This window comes from Vipera ursinii, assembly GCF_947247035.1.
Source record: "Vipera ursinii genome assembly, chromosome: Z".
Classification (NCBI taxonomy): Eukaryota; Metazoa; Chordata; class Lepidosauria; order Squamata; family Viperidae; genus Vipera; species Vipera ursinii.
Window position 1 is genome coordinate 123,577,076 of NC_139517.1, and position 19,219 is coordinate 123,596,294.

The 19,219-nt window shown below is 42.3% G+C and overlaps 1 protein-coding gene across 1 annotated transcript in view; it reads right to left on the reverse strand.

Moving 5' to 3' along the window:
• LOC310648908 (sodium channel protein type 5 subunit alpha-like) overlaps positions 1–19,219 on the reverse strand; it is a gene marked incomplete at its 3' end in the record, with an annotated part of 422,981 nt that overhangs the window by 245,721 nt on the left and 158,041 nt on the right. Inside the window, 1 exon segment of the mRNA XM_083377037.1 lies at positions 16,493–16,723. Coding sequence (XP_083233163.1) covers positions 16,493–16,723 — 231 coding nt within the window.

The following is a 19,219-nucleotide window of genomic DNA, read 5'->3' on the forward strand; positions in this document are numbered from 1 at the left end:
GACAAGCAAAGTTAATGGGAAAGCCAGATTCAATTAACGACTGGGCACTAAGTTATCAGCTGCAGTGTTTCACTTAACAACAGTGGCAAGGAAGGACAGAAAATGGAGCAAAACTCACTTAACAAACTTAGCAACAGAAATTTTGGTTTCAATTGTGGTCACAAGTCAAGGACTATCTATATAAAAGGTATCTATATATAAGTAGGTAACTACACATATCCTGTGAAACAGATTATTATTATTATTATTATTATTATTATTATTATTATTATTATTATTATTATTATTATTATTATTATTATTATTATTATTCCTGCATGCCATCAGTCACATGGAGGAATAGTCTAGATGTGATAGGTTGTCATTAAAACATTAAGTAAATCTTCAGATCTAGAAAAAGGTTGTTGTGACTCCTTTAAGAATACAGTAAATATGTCTTAAACAGCCATAGACATTTTTCAGGCCCATTGAGATATCTGAAGAACCACTAATTTCATAATGAAAACTGACCCTGTACTCCTGAGATCCAGAACAGATTTTTCAAATTATTCTCCAAAATGTCCTGCCTCCCCCCAAAAATATCCTTAGTTTTTTCCAACAAAGAAGGCTGAACTGCAAATTCTTTTAGTGCTATTTACTTCTTAAAATTCTTAAATGCCACTTTATTACCTAATGTACCCTTAATATCTCCATCAAGGCCTATTTTCTCTGCCATATCCTATGCTTCTTTCCTAGAAACTATCAATTTCCTTAGAAAGACACATTAAAAAAATCTGAGGGATTTTTTTCTCTGATCAGCAAAATATTCTTCCACTGTTACACATTTGCCATAGACATGCATAATTCATAAGTTTCACGAAAAACTGAAGTTACATGTTATCTGATTTTAATGCAATTTATTAGAATCCTCATGTTTGCAATAATCAGGTGGTCATCAAAATTCTCACGTCATAATTCCTAATGCGCTAAAAGTAAAACTTTCTGCTCCAGAGATCGTGACCTTTAACCTCCATCATTCTCAACCAATGACCACAGGAAGTCCTTGACTTACAACCACAATTGAGCCAAAATTTCTATTGCTAACCGAAACATTTATTAAGTGAATTTTGCCCAATTTAACAACCTTTCTTCCCACAGTTGTTAAGTGAGTCACTATAGTTGTTAAGTGAGTAATATGGTTGTTAAGTGAATCTGGCTTCCCCATTGATTTTGCTTGTCAGAAGTTTGCAAAAGATTATCACATGACCCCAGGACGCTGCAACCAACATAAATGTGGGTCAGTTGTCAAACATTAGAATTTTGATCATGTGGGGATGCTGCAATTGTTGTAAGTTTGAAAAACAGTCATAAGTCACTACTTCCAGTGTCACTGTAATTTCAAAAGGTCACTAAGCAAACTTCTGTAAGTCGAGGACTGCCTGTATTGGCCATCATGAAAGAGGCAGCAGCTGTAGGCAGATATATCTGCTTGGGATGAAATTGGGGATGGTAACTTTAGACTTCTCAGCAAGCTTAACAACAGGACAAACTGTTAGAAAGAGTTTGCTTGGTATACACTTCTTCCTTGAAAATTTTGCTAAATATCTATTGATCTGTGAGGTGTTTGGAATCAGGATCACACATTAAGTTCTATTTGAGAAGATTAATTGCTCGAGCCTATTCACAAGAATCTATTTAGTTAAGGGTCAGCACTAAATTGGCGCTAGGTAAGAGTCAATGGATTTCAGTGGGGACCGAATATGAATCGTTTGTGACAATGTAAAGACTCCAGTCTGATTCCTCTCTTGACTCCACCCTCTGGCTCTGCCTTTTCTTTTTCTACATGATTGGCTGGCTTCTTACACCTTGAATGCTCTTTCCACCCCTAAATAAAGGAAATTTTTCATTTTTCAGATGACTTCATCATTTTCTCTAGCAGGAATTACATTTCTGCTCAGAAAGTCATTGCCCTTCCTATTCATAATTCCTATTCCTATTCATATCCCCAGGCAGTTTTGCATAGTTTTCGAAAGCACAGGGTTATTTGTCAAACCTAAGCCCAAAGATGACAGAGTTTAATCCAGGTCAGTCCAAATCTTTGCTGGAATAAAGCTATAACTATCTAACCTAATAGATATGCAGGTAGTCCTCTATTCCTTTGACAAACAGAATCAAGTCACCTCTGTAGCATAAAATGGATCTAGATCACTTTGCCCATTAGCAACATGTTTTTTTTTTCTTTTCCAGTGTTTGAGTTTGTTAGATTAAGCAACATTTCTTGTCTTGCATCATATTATAAGTCCTGGGAAACAAAAATGGACAATATGTCCATGCTAACATTAATTATTAAAAATGTGTATTTTTTTCAAACAAATCAGAGAGGGGGGAGGGAAAGCACCCAGCCACTAGATACCACAAAAAGCACAATTCTAATTGGTTGGCAACCGCTCCATCCTCCTCTAGGAAGATTAATAGAATGCAATTTTAAAAGTGGAAGGCAATACCATTTATGAATAATTTTTAAGTTCCTTCTAACTTGCTGAAATCAATTTAAGAGAAAACGTATACCATTAAAAGTTCCAGGCTGACTTATCGTGTTCAGATCCCAAATCTTCCCTTCTTTGAAGAATGTTCAGTCTTTTGTATTTGATTCTCACTCTGAGTAAGAAACAATTGTTCCTTCTTCCAAGCTTTTCCCATGAGCATCAAATACCTCAATACTTTGGCCACCTGTCTTAATTTCTCGAAGTAGAACTGAAAAAAGACAACTCTAGATTTTTTTCCTATCAGAAATAGAAACTCTCTAACCATTTGTCATATTATTCCCTTAACAATGATTGTGGTACACTACGTCTACAGCTATTGAAAAATCCTTCCTCAAGGCAGTTCCCCTTGGGATTTAATGTAAGTGTGAAAAGCTAGCTAAGCAGATGAAAGCCAAATAATGACAGCACAGATAGTTCTCAACTTACAAAATTACATGCAAAGTTACAACATCAAAAAGTGATTTAGGATCAATTTATCACACTTACAACCATTGCAATATCCTCATCGTCATGTGACCAAAACTTGGACGCTTGTCAACTGACTCATATTTATGATGGTTTCAGTATCCTGGAGTCATGTGATCCCCTTTTGTGACCTTCTGACAAACAAAGTCAACGAGGAAGCCAGATTCATTTAACAAACATGTTATTAACTTAACAACTGCAGTGATTAAAAACTACGCAAGAAAGATTGTAAAATGGGGCAAAACTGACTTAACAGCTGTCTCACTTAGCAACAGAAATTTTGGGCTCAATTGTGGTCATAAGTCGAGGACTACTTGTAGAAGATCACAGCCACTGTTTAAGGACAGTCCCTACCTTAAGTACAAGAATGTAATACATTACTCAGGGGATTTCCATCACAGCCCTTCTCTTTGGAAAAACATTGAAAAAAAAAACATTCTATATCATCTCTTTGAATAAGAATTTGAGAGGAAAATGCAGGAGAATTTTTCTGCCTGGAGCAAATCTTAAGATCTTTCCCCATCATGTTTAACTTTGTTGCTTTTCTTAAACCATCGTCTCTCAACCTTGCCAAATTGAAGATGTGTGGACTTCAACTCCCAGAATTCCCCTGCCAGCATAGCTGCCCTAAACATTTCTCCTTGTTTTATTTAGTTCCTAGCCTAGCCTGTTCCAAGTGCCAACTGCTGAAGGGTCAGAGATATCTGGAGTCTGCACTACATGGTATTATAAGATGCTAGATTCAGTGGCGTAGCATGGGGGGTGCAGGGGGGGCCGGCCGCACCGGGTGCAACATCTGGGGGGGCGCGCTCGCACTCGCAGCTCTCTGCCCCTGCCTGGCTCACTCACTCTCTCTCACTGCAGTGCTGGCTGTGCGAATCCGATCCGAGCCGCCGGGTCGCCGCCCACTGTGGAGGGGGGGTGCCAGGCGTGCGGTGCGGTGCGGAGAGAGAGCGAGGGACTATCTGGGGGAGGGACAGTGCAGCGGCCGCCCAGCACAGCGCTGAGCGCGGGAGAGAACCACACCAGACCAGCCCAGGCAGCAGCAAGAAGAAGCTGGCAGCGGCGGCAGGTGAGAGACTCGAGTGCTAAAATCCACGGGTTAGGGGGCGCAAATTACTTGCCTTGCCCCGGGTGCTGACAACCCACGCTACGCCACTGGCTAGATTTCATCTTGTTAGATACTACATGGTACTACATCCACTTGGAGAAAAATAATCAGTGGGGTACCACTAAGTCTCCATCTTAGGCCCAATACTCTTCAATATCTTCATAAATGACTTAGATGAGGGAATTGGAGGGGATATCAAATTTCATCATCAAATTTGAGATGACACTAAACTGGCAGGAATAGCCAACACCCCAGAAGACAAGCGCAGGATCCAAAAAGATCTTGACAAAGTTGAACAATGGGCCCTATCCAACAACATGAAATTTAATGTGGAGAAAAGCGAGGTTTTACGTCTAGGCGGGAAAAATCAGAGGTATAAATACAGATTAGGTGAGACCTGGCTCAAAAACAGTAACTGTGAGAGGGACCTTGGAGTCCTAATGGAGGATCACTTGAATATGAGCCAGCAATCTGCAGCAGCAACAAAAAAAGTAAATACTATCCTGAGTTGTAGAAACAGAGGCATAGAATCAAGATCACGCGAAGTATTACTACCCTTTATTAAACCCTAGTAAGACCACATCTGGAATACTGCAACCACTTTTTGCTCACCATATTACAAAAAAGATGTTGAGACTTTGGAAAAAAAAATCAGATGACTAAGATGATAAAAAGGCCTGGAGACTAAAACATATAAAGAATGGCTGCAGGATTTGGGTTTGGGTAGTCTAAAGAAAAGAAGAAATAGGGGTGACATAATAGAAGTATTCCTGTATTTGAGGGGCTGCCACAAAGAAGAGGGGGTCACATTATTCACTAAAGCACCAGAGGGGAGGACAAGAAACAATGGTTGGAAACTGATCAAAGAAAGAAGCAACCTGGAATTAAGGAGAAACTTCCTAACAGTAAGGACAATTAACCAGTGGAACAGCTTGCCACCAGAAATCATGGGTGCTCCATCTCTGGAGGTTTTTAAGAAGAAACTAGACAGTCACTTGTCCGAAATAGTATAGGTTCTCCTGCTTGAGCATGGGGCTGCACTAGAAGACCTCCAAGGTCCCTCTCAGTTCTATTCTATTCTATTCTATTCTATTCTATTCTATTCTATTCTATTCTATTCTATTCTATTCTATTCTATTCTATTCTATTCCAGATGCTATCTTGTTAGATTTTTGCTCAGGCCATAGTTTTATACAACATTTCTTCAGTGGGGCGTAATTCCACTGAGCAAATGCAACTACTACACTGAGATTCCTGTTGAAATGCTGTTTCCTAATGAACAATGATAGGCTTTTACTTAATCTAGTCCCACTTTGATTGAATTCAGCATCCTTATCCTCACTCTCTGCATTTGCCACATCAATCTTCCAACTTCTGAAATGCACAATCTTATTATGTACAGTGATCGATAACCTTCAGACAATGTTAGGTCATTCACCTCAACATAATACTTACAAAACGCCATTCATATTTGGCTTTGTTTTTTTTAAAAAAAATGCATAACAGCATCACATGTGGAACAGTACTTCTGCAATCCATCTAGTGGATATAGCATCATCCAATTCTTGGTCCACTCCATCCATTACAGACGCACATGCTGAGCCTAGTTACTTTTTAAATCCCTGAACAGTTGGAAAATTTCAACAAAACACATGCCCCCTGACACTGCAGGAAAGAGGCAGGTATTGAATTTTGTCTTGCTGTGCAGCTAATCAAAGAATAATTCCAATTTGTTTTGCTAATACTCCATTGTTCTGGTTATCATTCACAAGAAGTAGGAGAAGAGTAGGCAAAGCTGGAAGGGTGGAGTTAAGCATGTCATTAGCTTAGAGCCGTGGTGGCGAACCTATGGCACACGTGCCACAGGTAGCTCGCAGACCCCTCTCTGTGGGCACGTGCACCATCGCCCCAGTCCTAAGCCTTCAGCTGGGTTTTATAAAACCTTTTCACTTTAGGCCTCCACCACCGTGTGCAAAAAAAAAGGTTCAATTAATAAATCTTGTGGGGAATAAAAAGATCTCGCAAAGTTGGAATTGATTGATTGAACTTTTTAGTCCCACCCAGTCTTCCGTTACACCGCAGCCACGACCACCCAATGGGCTATGCCCACCCAACTGACCATGCCCACCCAATAGGCCACACTCACCCGGCACCCAACGACATATAAGTGTGTTACCCGTAGATGGGGAGGAGTGGGAAACCCCAATTGTCACCCCCCTCAAATCCAACGGGGAAATAAGGATCTGTGCCGACTACAAGTGCTCGGTGAACCGCGCCCTAAAGCCGCACGCTTACCCGGTCCCCACGGTCAGCCACGTTCTCGCTTCCCTCCAAGGCGGCGCCATTTTTGCAAGGCTCGATCTTGCGCAGGCGTACCAGCAACTCACGGTTACCAGGGTAACAGCTGACATTCAAACCATAGTAACACACAGGGGAGCATTCCAGGTGAACAGGCTGCAGTTTGGGATCAGCGTAGCTCCTGGCATTTTCCAGGAAGTCATGGAGAAAACACTCAGGGGCATCCCAGGAGTCTGCCCCTATTTTGATGACATCCTGATTGCAGGAGCATCAGCAGATGAGCTGGCAGGTAGGCTGAGGGAGGTACTGTCCAGGCTGCGCACAGCTGGCCTCAAGCTAAAGAAGGAGAAATGCAGCATAGGTGTTCCCTCCACAGAATTCTTGGGATTCAGGGTAGATGCCAAGGGAATCCACCCCACAGAGTCCAAGGTGAGGGCAATCAAACTGGCACCTACACCCATGAACAAGGCAGAGCTACAGGCATTCCTGGGCCTGCTGAACTTCTATCACGCATTCCTTCCACACAAGGCAGCCATTGCAGAGCCACTTCACAGGTTACCGGACAAGCAGGCAGCATGGGTCTGGACTTCCGCCCACGACCAAAGCTTCAGGGCTTTAAAAGCACTACTGTCGGACAGGTCCACAGTAACCCATTTCATTGAGACAAAGCCCATATGCATCACATGCGATGCATCTCCTTATGGTGTGGGCGCAGTACTCAGTCACCTCGAGCCTAGTGGGGCTCAAATCCCCATAGCCTACTATTCCAGGACGCTGTCTGGAGCAGAAAGAAATTACGCCCAAATTGACAGGGAAGCCCTGGCGATCGTGGCAGGAATCAAAAAATTCCACGATTATCTGTATGGCAGGGAGTTCACTGTTTACACAGACCACAAACCACTCCTGGGCCTGTTCACAACGGACAGGCAGACGCCCCAAATTCTGTCCCCCAGAATGCTCCGGTGGTCCATCTTCCTTGCAGCCTACAATTGCAAGCTGTTGCACAAGCCAGGGAAGGAGATGGGCCACGCAGACGGCCTAAGTAGGCTACCCATTGACACCACTGAACCAGACCCGGCACCAGCAACACAGATCCTAGCTCTGCAGGAACTACCAGAATGCCCAGTCCATGCCAAGGACATTGCCAGCAACACAGCCACCGACAACATCATGAGCAGGGTACACGCATGGGTTTGCACAGGGTGGCAGGACAAGTCCCTGGGGCCTGAGTTCCAGGCCTATTTCACCAGGCGCAATGAGCTCTCCACACACAGGGGTTGCCTCCTCTGGGGAAGCAGGGTCATTATTCCCACCGCAGTCCGGGGCAAGGTATTGGACTCCTTATATGAGGGACACCCGGGGGTGTTTAGGATGAAGGCACTGGCCAGAAGCTACCTCTGGTGGCCAGGCCTGGACAAGGACATTGAGGAACGGGTCAAGGCCTGTTACACGTGCCAGAGATCCAGGCCAGAAATGCCACACGCACCAGTACACAGGTGGGAGGCCACACACACACCCTGGTCCCGCATCCACATTGACTACGCAGAGCCATTTCAGGGCCAACTGTTCTTAGTAGTAGTGGACAGCCACTCCAGGTGGCTGGAGGTAGTCCCTGTTCCCAACATGACCTCGGGTAGGACAATCCAGGTGCTCAGAGCTCTCTTTGCCGACATAATTGTGTCTGATAACGGGCCTCAGTTTACCGCTAATGATTTCCAGGCATTCTTGAAGGCGAATTGGATTAGGCACGCCACCTCCGCGCCCTTTCATCCATCGACCAATGGGCAAGCTGAATGGATGGTAAAGACGACCAAAGATGCACTCCGGCGCATCATTAGCGGGGACTGGCATCACAGACTGGCGAAATTCCTACTTGCCCAACACACTACACCATGCGTTGCTACCGGGAAGAGCCTAGCAGAACTTCGATGGGGACGGCGTCTCATCACCAAGCTGGACTGTTTACACCCAGACCGAGTAGCAGCTGAGACAGATAGGCCACCATCATCATCAGCATCATCATCATCATCACCAGCACACAGGGTTCTCAATGTGGGGGACCTGGTCTGGGCAAGGAACTACGGGGCAGGGCATCCATGGGTTCCGAGGACAGTGGTTGAGAAAACCGGACCCCTCTCTTACATCGTGAGGGTGGAGGGGGACAGAAACATAAGGCGTCACATTGACCAGCTCAGAGGAAGGGTCCCTGAGTGCACCACACACACCCAACAGAACAGCCACACCCCAGGGGAAGTCAGCCCAACCGGAAACAACCCAGAACCAGAGGAGGAGGGCCTCCTGCAACCAGCTCTGCTCAACCCAGCACAGAGACTCCACGAACCGGCTGTCCAAGTACAGGGCCAAGCCACACCCAGACGGTCCACCTGGCCCCACAGGACACCTGCCTATTTAGCAGACTATGTGTGCAAGTGACCACCCCACAGTTGCCTTGTATTAACACACGTTGTATATAGTTAATATTGTTTATAGTTGTACGTGGTTCTTCTTTAAGGGGGGAGGGGTGTTATGTATGCAGGCACCTGCATAGCAACAGTCACCAGGGGGCGTTGGCCTGAATGGTTTTGGCAGGAAACCCAGTTTTCAGCGGGAAACCTAGGGCCAACCCCATTGGCTGTCCGCTTACCTGGCTAGGTATTTAAGGAGGCCAGGTAACCCTCATTCCCCAGTACGCTACCCCCTTCCAATAAAGAGCTGAACATGTACTCCGGCTGGCGTCTCTTCCTTGCGTCAGACCCACTACATTGCAAGTGGGTTTTGGGTTGCAGTTTGGGCACTCAGTCTCTAAAAGGTTCACCATCACTGGCTTAGAGTCATTACATTGCCACAAATGGCCCAAGTCTAACCCCTTTTGAACCAGTTGATTCTTATCTGATGTCAATTTAGTATAGAATTTTCTTGTGTACATGTAGTCCTTGACTTATGGCCACAATTAAAATTTCCGTTCCTAAGCACAGCAGCTGCTAAGTGAACCTTGCACCATTTTACAACCTTTCCTGCTACAGTTCTTAAGTAAGTCACTGCAGTTGTTAAGTAAATCATTTGGTCATTAAGCAAATCTGGCTTCCTCCATTGACTTTGCTTGTGGAAACCTGCTGGGAAGGTTACAAATTGTGATCACATGACCCCTGGACAGGGTCCAAATTTTGATCACATGATCACAAGGATGTTGCAAGTGTGAAAACTGGTCATACTTTGCTTTAAATGGATCTTAAATGAGTGGTTGTAAATTGAGGATTATCTGTGTAGGCTTGAGCAACAAATCTTTTAAACTAAAATTTTGCATATAATCCTGATCCTTTGCACCTGACACAAAGTGGACACATCAGAAAGAATTTTTTTTCATTTTGTCTCCCAAACAAGTGAAGTATAGGTAGTCCTCGACTTACAACAGTTTGCTTAGTGAGCGTTCAAAGTTAAAACAGCTGAATTATGACCAGTTTTCACACTTATGACATTGGCAGCTTCCCTGTGGGCATGTGCTTTACATTCAAATGCCTGACAACTGACTCGTATTTATGATGGTTGCAGTGTCCTGGAGTCATGATCATCTTTTCCACTCTTTTAACAAGGAAAGCCATGGGGAAGCCAGATTCACTTAACAACCATGTCACCAATTTAACAATTTAGCAGTTTAAACTTTTAGTCTAGCAAAGAGAAGGACTAGGGGTGGCATGATAGCAGTGGTCCAATATTTGAGGGGCTGCCACAAAGAAGAAGAAGGGTCAACCTGTTCTCCAAAGCACCTGGAGGCAGGAGAAGAAGCAACGGATGGAAACTAATCAAGGAGAGAAGCAACCTGGAACTAAGGAGAAACTTCCTGACAGTGAGGACAACCAATGGAGCGGCTCCCCTCCAGAAGTTGTGGGTGCTCCATCACTGGAGGTTTTTAAGAAGAGATCAGACAACCATTTGTCTGAAATGGTATAGGGTAGGGGTAGGCAACCTTGGCTCTTTTATGACTTGTGGACTTCAACTTTAATTGCCCTGTACACCACCCCGAGTCCTTCGGGAGAGGGGCGGTATATAAATCCAAATAATAAATAAATAATAAATAAATAAACTCCCAGAATTCCTGAGTCAACATGGCTGACTCAGCATGGCTGACTCAGGAATTCTGGGAGTTGAAGTCCACAAGTCATAAAAGAGCCAAGGTTGCCTATCCCTGGTATAGGGCGTCCTACTTGAGCAGGGGGCTGAACGAGAAGATCTCCACGGTCCCTTCCAACTCTGCTATTCTGTTACATTAAATAATTTCAGACAGGTAAATCATGGGGGAAAAGACCCCCAATTCAGGTAGATCACAGATGAAAAAGTCAATTTATATCTTAGATTCAAAAAAGATCTCCTCTTGGGTTTTTGAATTTATCTGCCTTGCAATTTCTCAAAAAAAAATTCTCTCCTATAAAAATAAACTTTTTTTGCTATACTTTCATTTTTATTCTTTTTCAAAATATTTCAGAAAGTGATCTAACCTCAACCAAGGAAGCTGATTATCTTTTCCTCTATTATTATTATTTTTTTGCACAGGTCTGCAGAACCTAGATTATATCAGGTTACAAAATGACCCTATTTCAAGATCTGTCTTGCAATTGTCCACTTCTGCACCCTTATAAATAGGACATAAGCCTTCTTTTTGCACCAGAGGGCCTTAATTTTTCATCTCCATAACATAACATCATGGCACTTAAATTGTCATAATGGGACATTTTAGAGTCTTAAGAAACCAAATCCAGTTTATCATATGTGCAAAAGGATCTAGTCCCTACAAGATTTTTGTTAGATCATTTCTTGAGCTCTCATCTCCTAAAATGGAGTTATTAGTTAAATAACAAAGCTATTTAAGATAATTAAGCTGCTACCACCTGCTCTTGGAGGGATAGTTTTACCTGGAATCTGGATGAGGCTAGACTTTGAATTAAATGGATCAAGTTAATCCAGGTAACTATTTCAAATATTTTCCAGTATGCTGCACTGTTGTAAAGCCACCACCAGAATAACAATGAAATAAAAGAGTTCCACTTTAATAAGTACAACAAAGTGATTGTTGAGTAATAAAATAGTTGAACTAAGTTATAGAAATTCTAGATATCCACACAAACGCTAGGAATTACGAATCAGCAAAACTGACAAGCAATACATTGCTGAGGTTAAAAAAAAAGTGAGCAAATGTAAAACTATTCAACTGACCAAAGCAGACTACAAGTAGTCCTCAACATACGGCCTTTACAACCTAGAAGACTCCAAGGTCCTTCCAATTCCGTTATTCTCTCCTATTCCTTCCTTAAATTTACTTCTCCTAGTTCTCAATTCAGAAATTCCAAAAGATTGCAGACTGATTTTATGTATAATTCTCCAGCTTCTACCACACAAAGTAGCTGATTTGAATCAATCATCCCTAGAAGGGCTGCTTTGCCCTTCAGTAGATGTTTCAAGCAGAGGCATCTGCTGTGGATGCTTGAATCTGGATTCACACACTGGTTGGAATTTATAGCTTAAGTCACACCTCCAACTCTGGATTCTAAGAAATTCTTCAGGTAACTACAACGCTCCATTCTCCAAAGCACCTGAAAGCAGGACAAGAAGCAACGGATGGAAACTAGTCAAGGAGAGAAGCAACCTAGAACTAAGGAGAAACTTCCTGACAGTTAGAACAATTAACCAGTGGAACAACCTGCCTCCAGAACCTGTGAATGCTCCAACACTGGAGGTTTTTAAGAAGAGACTGGACAGCCATTTGCCTGAAATGGTATAGGGTTTCCTGCCTGAGCAGGGGGTTGGACTAGATGACCTCCAAGGTCCCTTCCAACATCATCATCATCATCATCATCATCATCATTATCATCATTATTATTATTATTATTATCACATTTTAATCTAGAATCTGTTATGATTGAAAACAAAATGCCAATTCCATATAGCTGCCAAGAAACCATAACAAGGGTGGCAATCTAACATATATTATAACAACATTGTTAAAATTGTTTTGGTCTCCGAATCAAAGGACAAGATGATACCATTCCTGTTCCTTGTACAGAATCTGACCCGACTGGTCGATTAAATTTTTTGTTAATATTGCAAAGAACAACGTTCTCCCCCTAAAATCTATGGAGATTCTCAGTCATCCAGGTCATGGCTGTCCTAAAGATGTTTTTTTCCCCCAAAAGGTAATTTGGTATTTCATTAAAAGTGTTTCACTTCTCACCCAAGAACTTCTTCAGTTCTGAATGAATGGTGGAGAACTGAAGGATTTATATTCCTTGCAGTCATCTGGTCATTAGGCCTCTTTCCGAGAGTTGTTGAGGCCACTTGGAGGTTTTATCTGTTTCCTCAGAGTCACTTGAATAGTTCAAATGGGTGTGGAACTGTGGAATTTGGAACTGCTTTAAGGACTGTGTTGCAAACAGTGGAGAGGTGGCATCGTATCTTTCCCCCTCTGCTGAGAGAGGGCCATTCATTCTTAATGTAGATGGCCTCTTTGACCCTTCTTTCAAACCAGAAAGAGTACTAACAACCAGATGACTGCAAGTAATATAACATTCCATTCGCCACCATTTAGTCAGAACTGAAGAAGCTTCTTGGAGGAGAAGCGAAACATCTCCAAGCAAAGAACAAAGTCTAGCTGCCTTTTGAAAAAAGCACTTTTGCAATCCTCCACGACAGACAACGAGCTTAAAGGCAGACAACTCGCTTAAGGCAGGGCTTTTCAGCCTTTTCACCCATTGTACCCCTTTTAGGATACAGCAACACCCAAGTACCACCAGTCGCCTAGCAAGGGGTCAAAAACTTCATGATCCCCCAAAAAAGGAAAAAAAGTGATGAAGTACAGGTAGTCCTCGACTTACAACAGTTCACTTAGTGACTGTTCGAAGTGACTGAAAAAAGTGCCCCCAAGCCACAGCCGAGCAAGACACCTGCCCGCCCGCCCGGCAGTGCTCTTCCTCCTGTCCAAGGTTTTCATTGTTGTGAGCGTTTCTGTTGAGGATTGGCAGTGGGGGTGGGGTGGGGTGAGTTTGGTTTTAATTCCCCCCCCCATCTGCTGGGTGGTTGCAGCAGGTTTTGGTCACTTCACATGACCCTGGGACCCTGTGACCATCATAAATGTGAATCAGTTGCCAAGCATCTGAATGTAAATCACAAGACCCTGGAGATGCTGCAACATTCCAGCTGATCAGCGCTTCTTCTGGGCTCAGCAGACGTGCCGGGATCAGCACCAAGCTCCAGCTGGATCCTGGCACTGATCCTGGTGCTTCCGCTTAGCCCTGACAGCCCTGCAGCTCCAGCTGTCTCTCGCTCAGGCTTGTGCGAGTGCCACTGGTTCAGCTCATTCCCCTCCCCCGCTACCACTTTTCTAGGATGGTCGCGTACCACCTGCCAGGTGCCAATGTACCACAGGTGGTACCCGTACCACTGGTTGAAAAGCCCTGGCTTAAGGGACAATACTTTGCTATCATCTCTTGGTATCCACTGTCTGAAGAAATTACCACACTCTGCTTCATGGTAGGACATGAAGTTGAAATTAGCAATGGACAAGAACAATTATTGACTAAATTGCTCAGCTTGAGCATCACAATGAGAAGAGCACAACAATTTTCAAGTTGAAGCTTTGGGGAACCATATTTAATTCGGAAAAATGATTTGATCCAGAATTGATTATTTGACTCAAATCATTGAATTCAACTGATTTCATTTTTAAAGTTCAATTGTTAAAGACAGGGCTTTTTTTCATGAGGCTTTCAAAATCAGCCAATTGATTTGGGGGCATCCAATTCAATCTAAATTGGCAGTTAATTTGGAGTTTCAATCAAACCATATTTGAACTGCATCTTCAGATGAAATCTTTGCACAATCCTATTGTCAAAAAACAAAAACAAAAACCCAAACATCTCCAATCTGACACAATGTCTAAATTTTGTTTCCCCTTTAATTCATTATATTTTTTTTTATTGAGAAAGAGAATGTCAAGCAAAGTAGAGCCCAAAGATTCACACTGAGCTTTACTGTATATTATCAGGAAAATAAGAAGTCAATATACAGGATCTTGGAAATGAAATAAAGCAAAACTCTGGAACTGATTTATGAGATAATCCATTAAGCTAACTGTAATATATTGGGCTTGCTTGTAACACCATGTGGTAAGGGCTGGTAGGCTGTTTAAGCTGGGAGCTAGCTAATGCTCCCAGCACCTTGTCTCCAGCGCTGCTATTGGTTGCCCCTAGGCGGCGATGGGTTGCTTCAAACCTATTGGCTGCCGCCTAGGGGCCAGGGGTATAAATTGCTGCATCTGCAGCCCTGTTCTCTAGTTCAGATCCTGCAAGCAATAAATCATGATCTTTGCTGAACTCAATCGCCTTATCTTCATTCCTGCGCAACGAACCCAGTACACAACACTAACTATCTAACATTCTGAGTTTAATTACTATATTGCCTTTCCCAAAATATAGGACTAAAAAGATCACCTTTTTTGTAAATAACATTCTGCTTGTCATTAATGTATTAAGATAATTTCTTTCCCAGGCCTATAGTTAACCTCTGAGATCTCTTTTAGATATGTTATCAAAACAAGCAGACAAACTTATTGTTCACCTCTTACTAAATTGTCATCCCATCAAAAGTTACTGCAATAGCTACTATTAGGGAGCTATTTAGCTGCCCTTAATTTTAGCAGTCTTAAGCCCTTTTTTTCAATTATCTTAGTAACTTCACTATCCAATTGCTAATAAAAAGCCACCTTCATATAACACCTTTATTCATATCTGGTAAAACCTACAGATACCTCACAATGCATGCTAAGCTTGATTAATATTAGTTTTTGTTTTTTTAAATTTGGTTTTGTGAACACAAACCACCAGGCACAAGCTACTGTGCAAGTCCAGAAGAGGGTTTAAATCAGTAATCAGGTAATAATATCCTGTCAATACAGCCATAGTACAGGTAGTCCTTGACTTACAACCAAAATTGAGCCCCAAATATCTGCTATTAAGTGAAACAGTTGTTAAGTGAGTTTTTTTTTCATTTTATGATCTTTCTTGTGACATTGTTAAGTTAGTAACATGGTTGTAAAATGAATCTGCCTTCCCCTTTGACTTTGCTTGTCAGAAGGTTGCAAAAGGGGATCACATGATCCCTGGACACTGTGACCTTCATAAATATGAACCAGTTTATTTATTTTATTTATTTATTATTTAAATTTATATACCGCCCTATTCCCGTAGTACTCAGAGCGGTTTACAGGGAAAATTGTCAAGTTTCCAAAATTTGATCATGTGACCAAGGGGATGTTGCAATCGTTGTAAGTGTGGAAAAACAGTCATTTATTTTCAGTGCCATTGTAACTTTAAACAGTCACTAAATGAATGGTTGTAAGGCAAGGACTACCTATAGTCTTTTCCCCAATTCCCAACTAATGGCTGATCAGCTAAGTTGCATGAAAAAATAAGCAGGGTTCCTCCTCATCCCCAGCATCCAATAACCACCACAGGATGAATACAGGTAGTCCTCGACTTATGACCATAATTGAGCCCAAAATTTCTGATGCTAAATGAGACAGCTGTTAAGTGAGTTTTGCCCCATTTTACGACTTTTCTTGCCACAGTTGTTAAGTGAATCACTGCATTTGCTAAGTTAGTAACATGTTTGTAAAGTGAATCTAGCTTCCCCATTGACTTTGCTCATCAGATCACAAAAGGTGATTACATTATTTGAGGACACCGCAACGGTCATAAATATGAGTCAATTACAAAGCATCCAAATTTTGATCACCTGACCATAGGGAGGCTGCAATGGTTGTAAATGTGAAAAATGATCATAAGTCATTTCTTATAAGTGACGTTGTAATTTTGAATGGTCATTAAATGAAAGGTTGTAAGTCGAGGACTACCTGTATGTGTTATAGTACAGATTGAACAATGAATGATTGTAAAAAATGGCCAACGGGCAGTTTTACACACCTATTTTCAGTTGGCTTAGCAAAAAAAATAGGAGCTGTTTCAACTTTTAATGACCAGATCCATTCTGACCACCACAGGTGAGAAAATCTTGAATTTCACAGAGAGCAGTAAAGGAATGAACTTACCTGGATCGCTGATAAATTCATTCAAGGTTTGCCAGAACTTTAGATCTGAAGCGAAGGTGCCGTTGAAGGATTCAAATTCTGTGTAATCTCGGACACATTTGTTCCTGAGGTTTCCCATGAACAGCTGGAGTCCTATGAGAGCGAAAACACTCAAGCAAAAAACGGTCAGGATCATCACATCTGCAAGTTTCTTAACTGACTGGATGAGGGCTCCAACGATGGTCTTCAAACCTAAGGAGACAACAATGAAAAGTTTAAGAGTCTGGCACGTGGAAGCAGCCACCATATGAATTACACATACATGAATTAAGCGACTATATATAAGACACCATTAAGATATTTAAATTTAGTAGTTAGAGTTGTGCAGTGAGCCAGAACACACAGTTAGAGTTGATTGATTGGAGAGGGCTGGTTCCCGCATGAGGCAATCTGCACTGTGATTGGTTGCTGTGGGTGTGGAGAGGGAGTTTCCCTTTTTTCCCACCCTTTTTCTTTTGTGTGTGCCCTCATGATTTACCTCATGATGCTTCTGCTGTAAATTGATTTACCTCATGATGCTCCTGTTTGCCTGACTATTTAGTTTACTGTAAATATTGATGTAAAATATTCAAAAACTACAAGTTCCTGTCAGTGCCTCTGACTCCATTTGGGACACCTGCTGCACAATTCCCTGACAGACACCCATCGCAAACATTTCTCACTTTTAAATTTATAGATAGTATGGCTGTGCAATGTTTCAGATTCAAAGGCAATACAGCACCTCAAAGCATGTGGGACAAGAACATAGAATCTGTCTGCAATTCCTTAAAACAGGGGTCTTCAAACTTGGCGCTTTTATGACTTGTGGACTTCAACTTCCAGAATCCCTCAGCCAGGCATGCTGGCTGAGGAATTCTGGGAGTTGAAGTTCTCAAGTTATAAAAGGGCCAAGTCTGAAGACCCCTGCCTTAAAGAAACTGCATTTTTTCCTTACAGAGCAAAAGAGATCCCTAACCACTGCCACTACCAATGAAATATTTCAAGTACCTAGCCTAGACAAAATGGAGTAGCCTTCATAGTCAATAAAAGAGTAGGAAAAGCAATACTAGGATACAATCCTCAAAATGACAGAATGATCTCAGTTCGAATCCAAGGCAAACCATTCAATATCACAGTAGTCCAAGTCTATGCCCCAACCACCAGTGCTGAAGAGGATGAAATTGACCGGTTCTATGAAGCCCTACAGCACCTTATAGAACTAACACCCAAAAATGATGTCCTTATCATCATGGGGGATTGGAATGCTAAAGTAGGAAGCCAAAAGATAACCGGAATAACAGGCAAGTTTGGCCTTGGAGTACAAAATAAAGCAGGGCACAGGCTGATAGAATTTTGTCAAGAGAATACGATGGTCATAGCAAACACTCTTTTCCAACAACCCAAGAGACGGCTCTACACATGGACATCACCAGACGGTCAACACAGAAATCAGATTGACTATATGCTCTGCAGCCAAAGATGGAGAAGCTCCATACAGTCAGTAAAAACAAGACCAGGAGCTGACTGTGGCTCAGACCATGAGCTTCTCCTTGCAAAGTTTAGGCTTAAACTGAAGAAAGTAGGGAAAAGCACTAGGCCACTCAGGTATGAATTAAATCATATCCCTGTTGAATATACAGTAGAGGTGACAAATAGATTTAAGGAATTAGATCTGATAGACAGAGTGCCTGAAGAACTATGGACAGAGGTTCGCGACATTGTACAACAGGTAGCAACCAAAACCATCCCAAAGAAAAAGAAATGCAAGAAAGCAAAATGGCTGTCTGAGGAAGCTTTGCAAATAGCTGAGGAAAGGAGGGAAGCGAAAGGCAAGGGAGAAAAACATAGATATGCCCAATTGAATGCAGAATTCCAGAGAATAGCTAGAAGAGATAAGAATGCCTTCTTAAATGAACAGTGCAAAGAAATAGAAGAAAACAATAGAATAGGAAGGACCAGAGATCTTTTCAAGAAAATTGGAGAGATGAAGGGAACGTTTAATGCAAAAATGGGCATGATAAAGGACCAAAATGGCAGGGACCTAACAGAGGCAGAAGAGATTAAGAAGAGGTGGCAAAATTACACAGAAGAACTATACAAGAATGAGCTTAACGTCCCAGATAATCACAATGAGGTGGTCACTGACCTCGAGCCAGACATCCTAGAATGTGAAGTGAAGTGGGCCTTAGGAAAGCTGAGCAACAACAAAGCTAGTGGAGGTGACAGTATTCCAGCTGAGCTGTTCAAAATCTTAAAAGACAGTGCAGTAAAAGTGCTACACTCAATCTGCCAGCAAATTTGGAAAACTCAACAGTGGCCACAGGATTGGAAAAGATCAGTTTACATCCCAATTCCAAAGAAGGGCAGTGCCAAAGAATGTTCAAACTATCGCACCATTGCACTCATTTCTCATGCTAGTAAAGTCATGCTTAAAATCCTACAAGCTAGACTTCAGCAGTATGTGGATCGAGAACTACCAGAAGTACAGGCAGGATTTCGAAGAGGCAGAGGAACTAGAGATCAAATTGCCAACATACGCTGGATCATGGAGAAAGCTAGGGAGTTCCAGAAAAACATCTACTTCTGCTTCATTGACTATGCTAAAGCCTTTGATTGTGTGGATCATAACAAACTGTGGCAAGTTCTTAAAGAGATGGGAGTACCAGACCATCTTATTTGTCTCTTGAAAAACTTATATGCGGGTCAAGA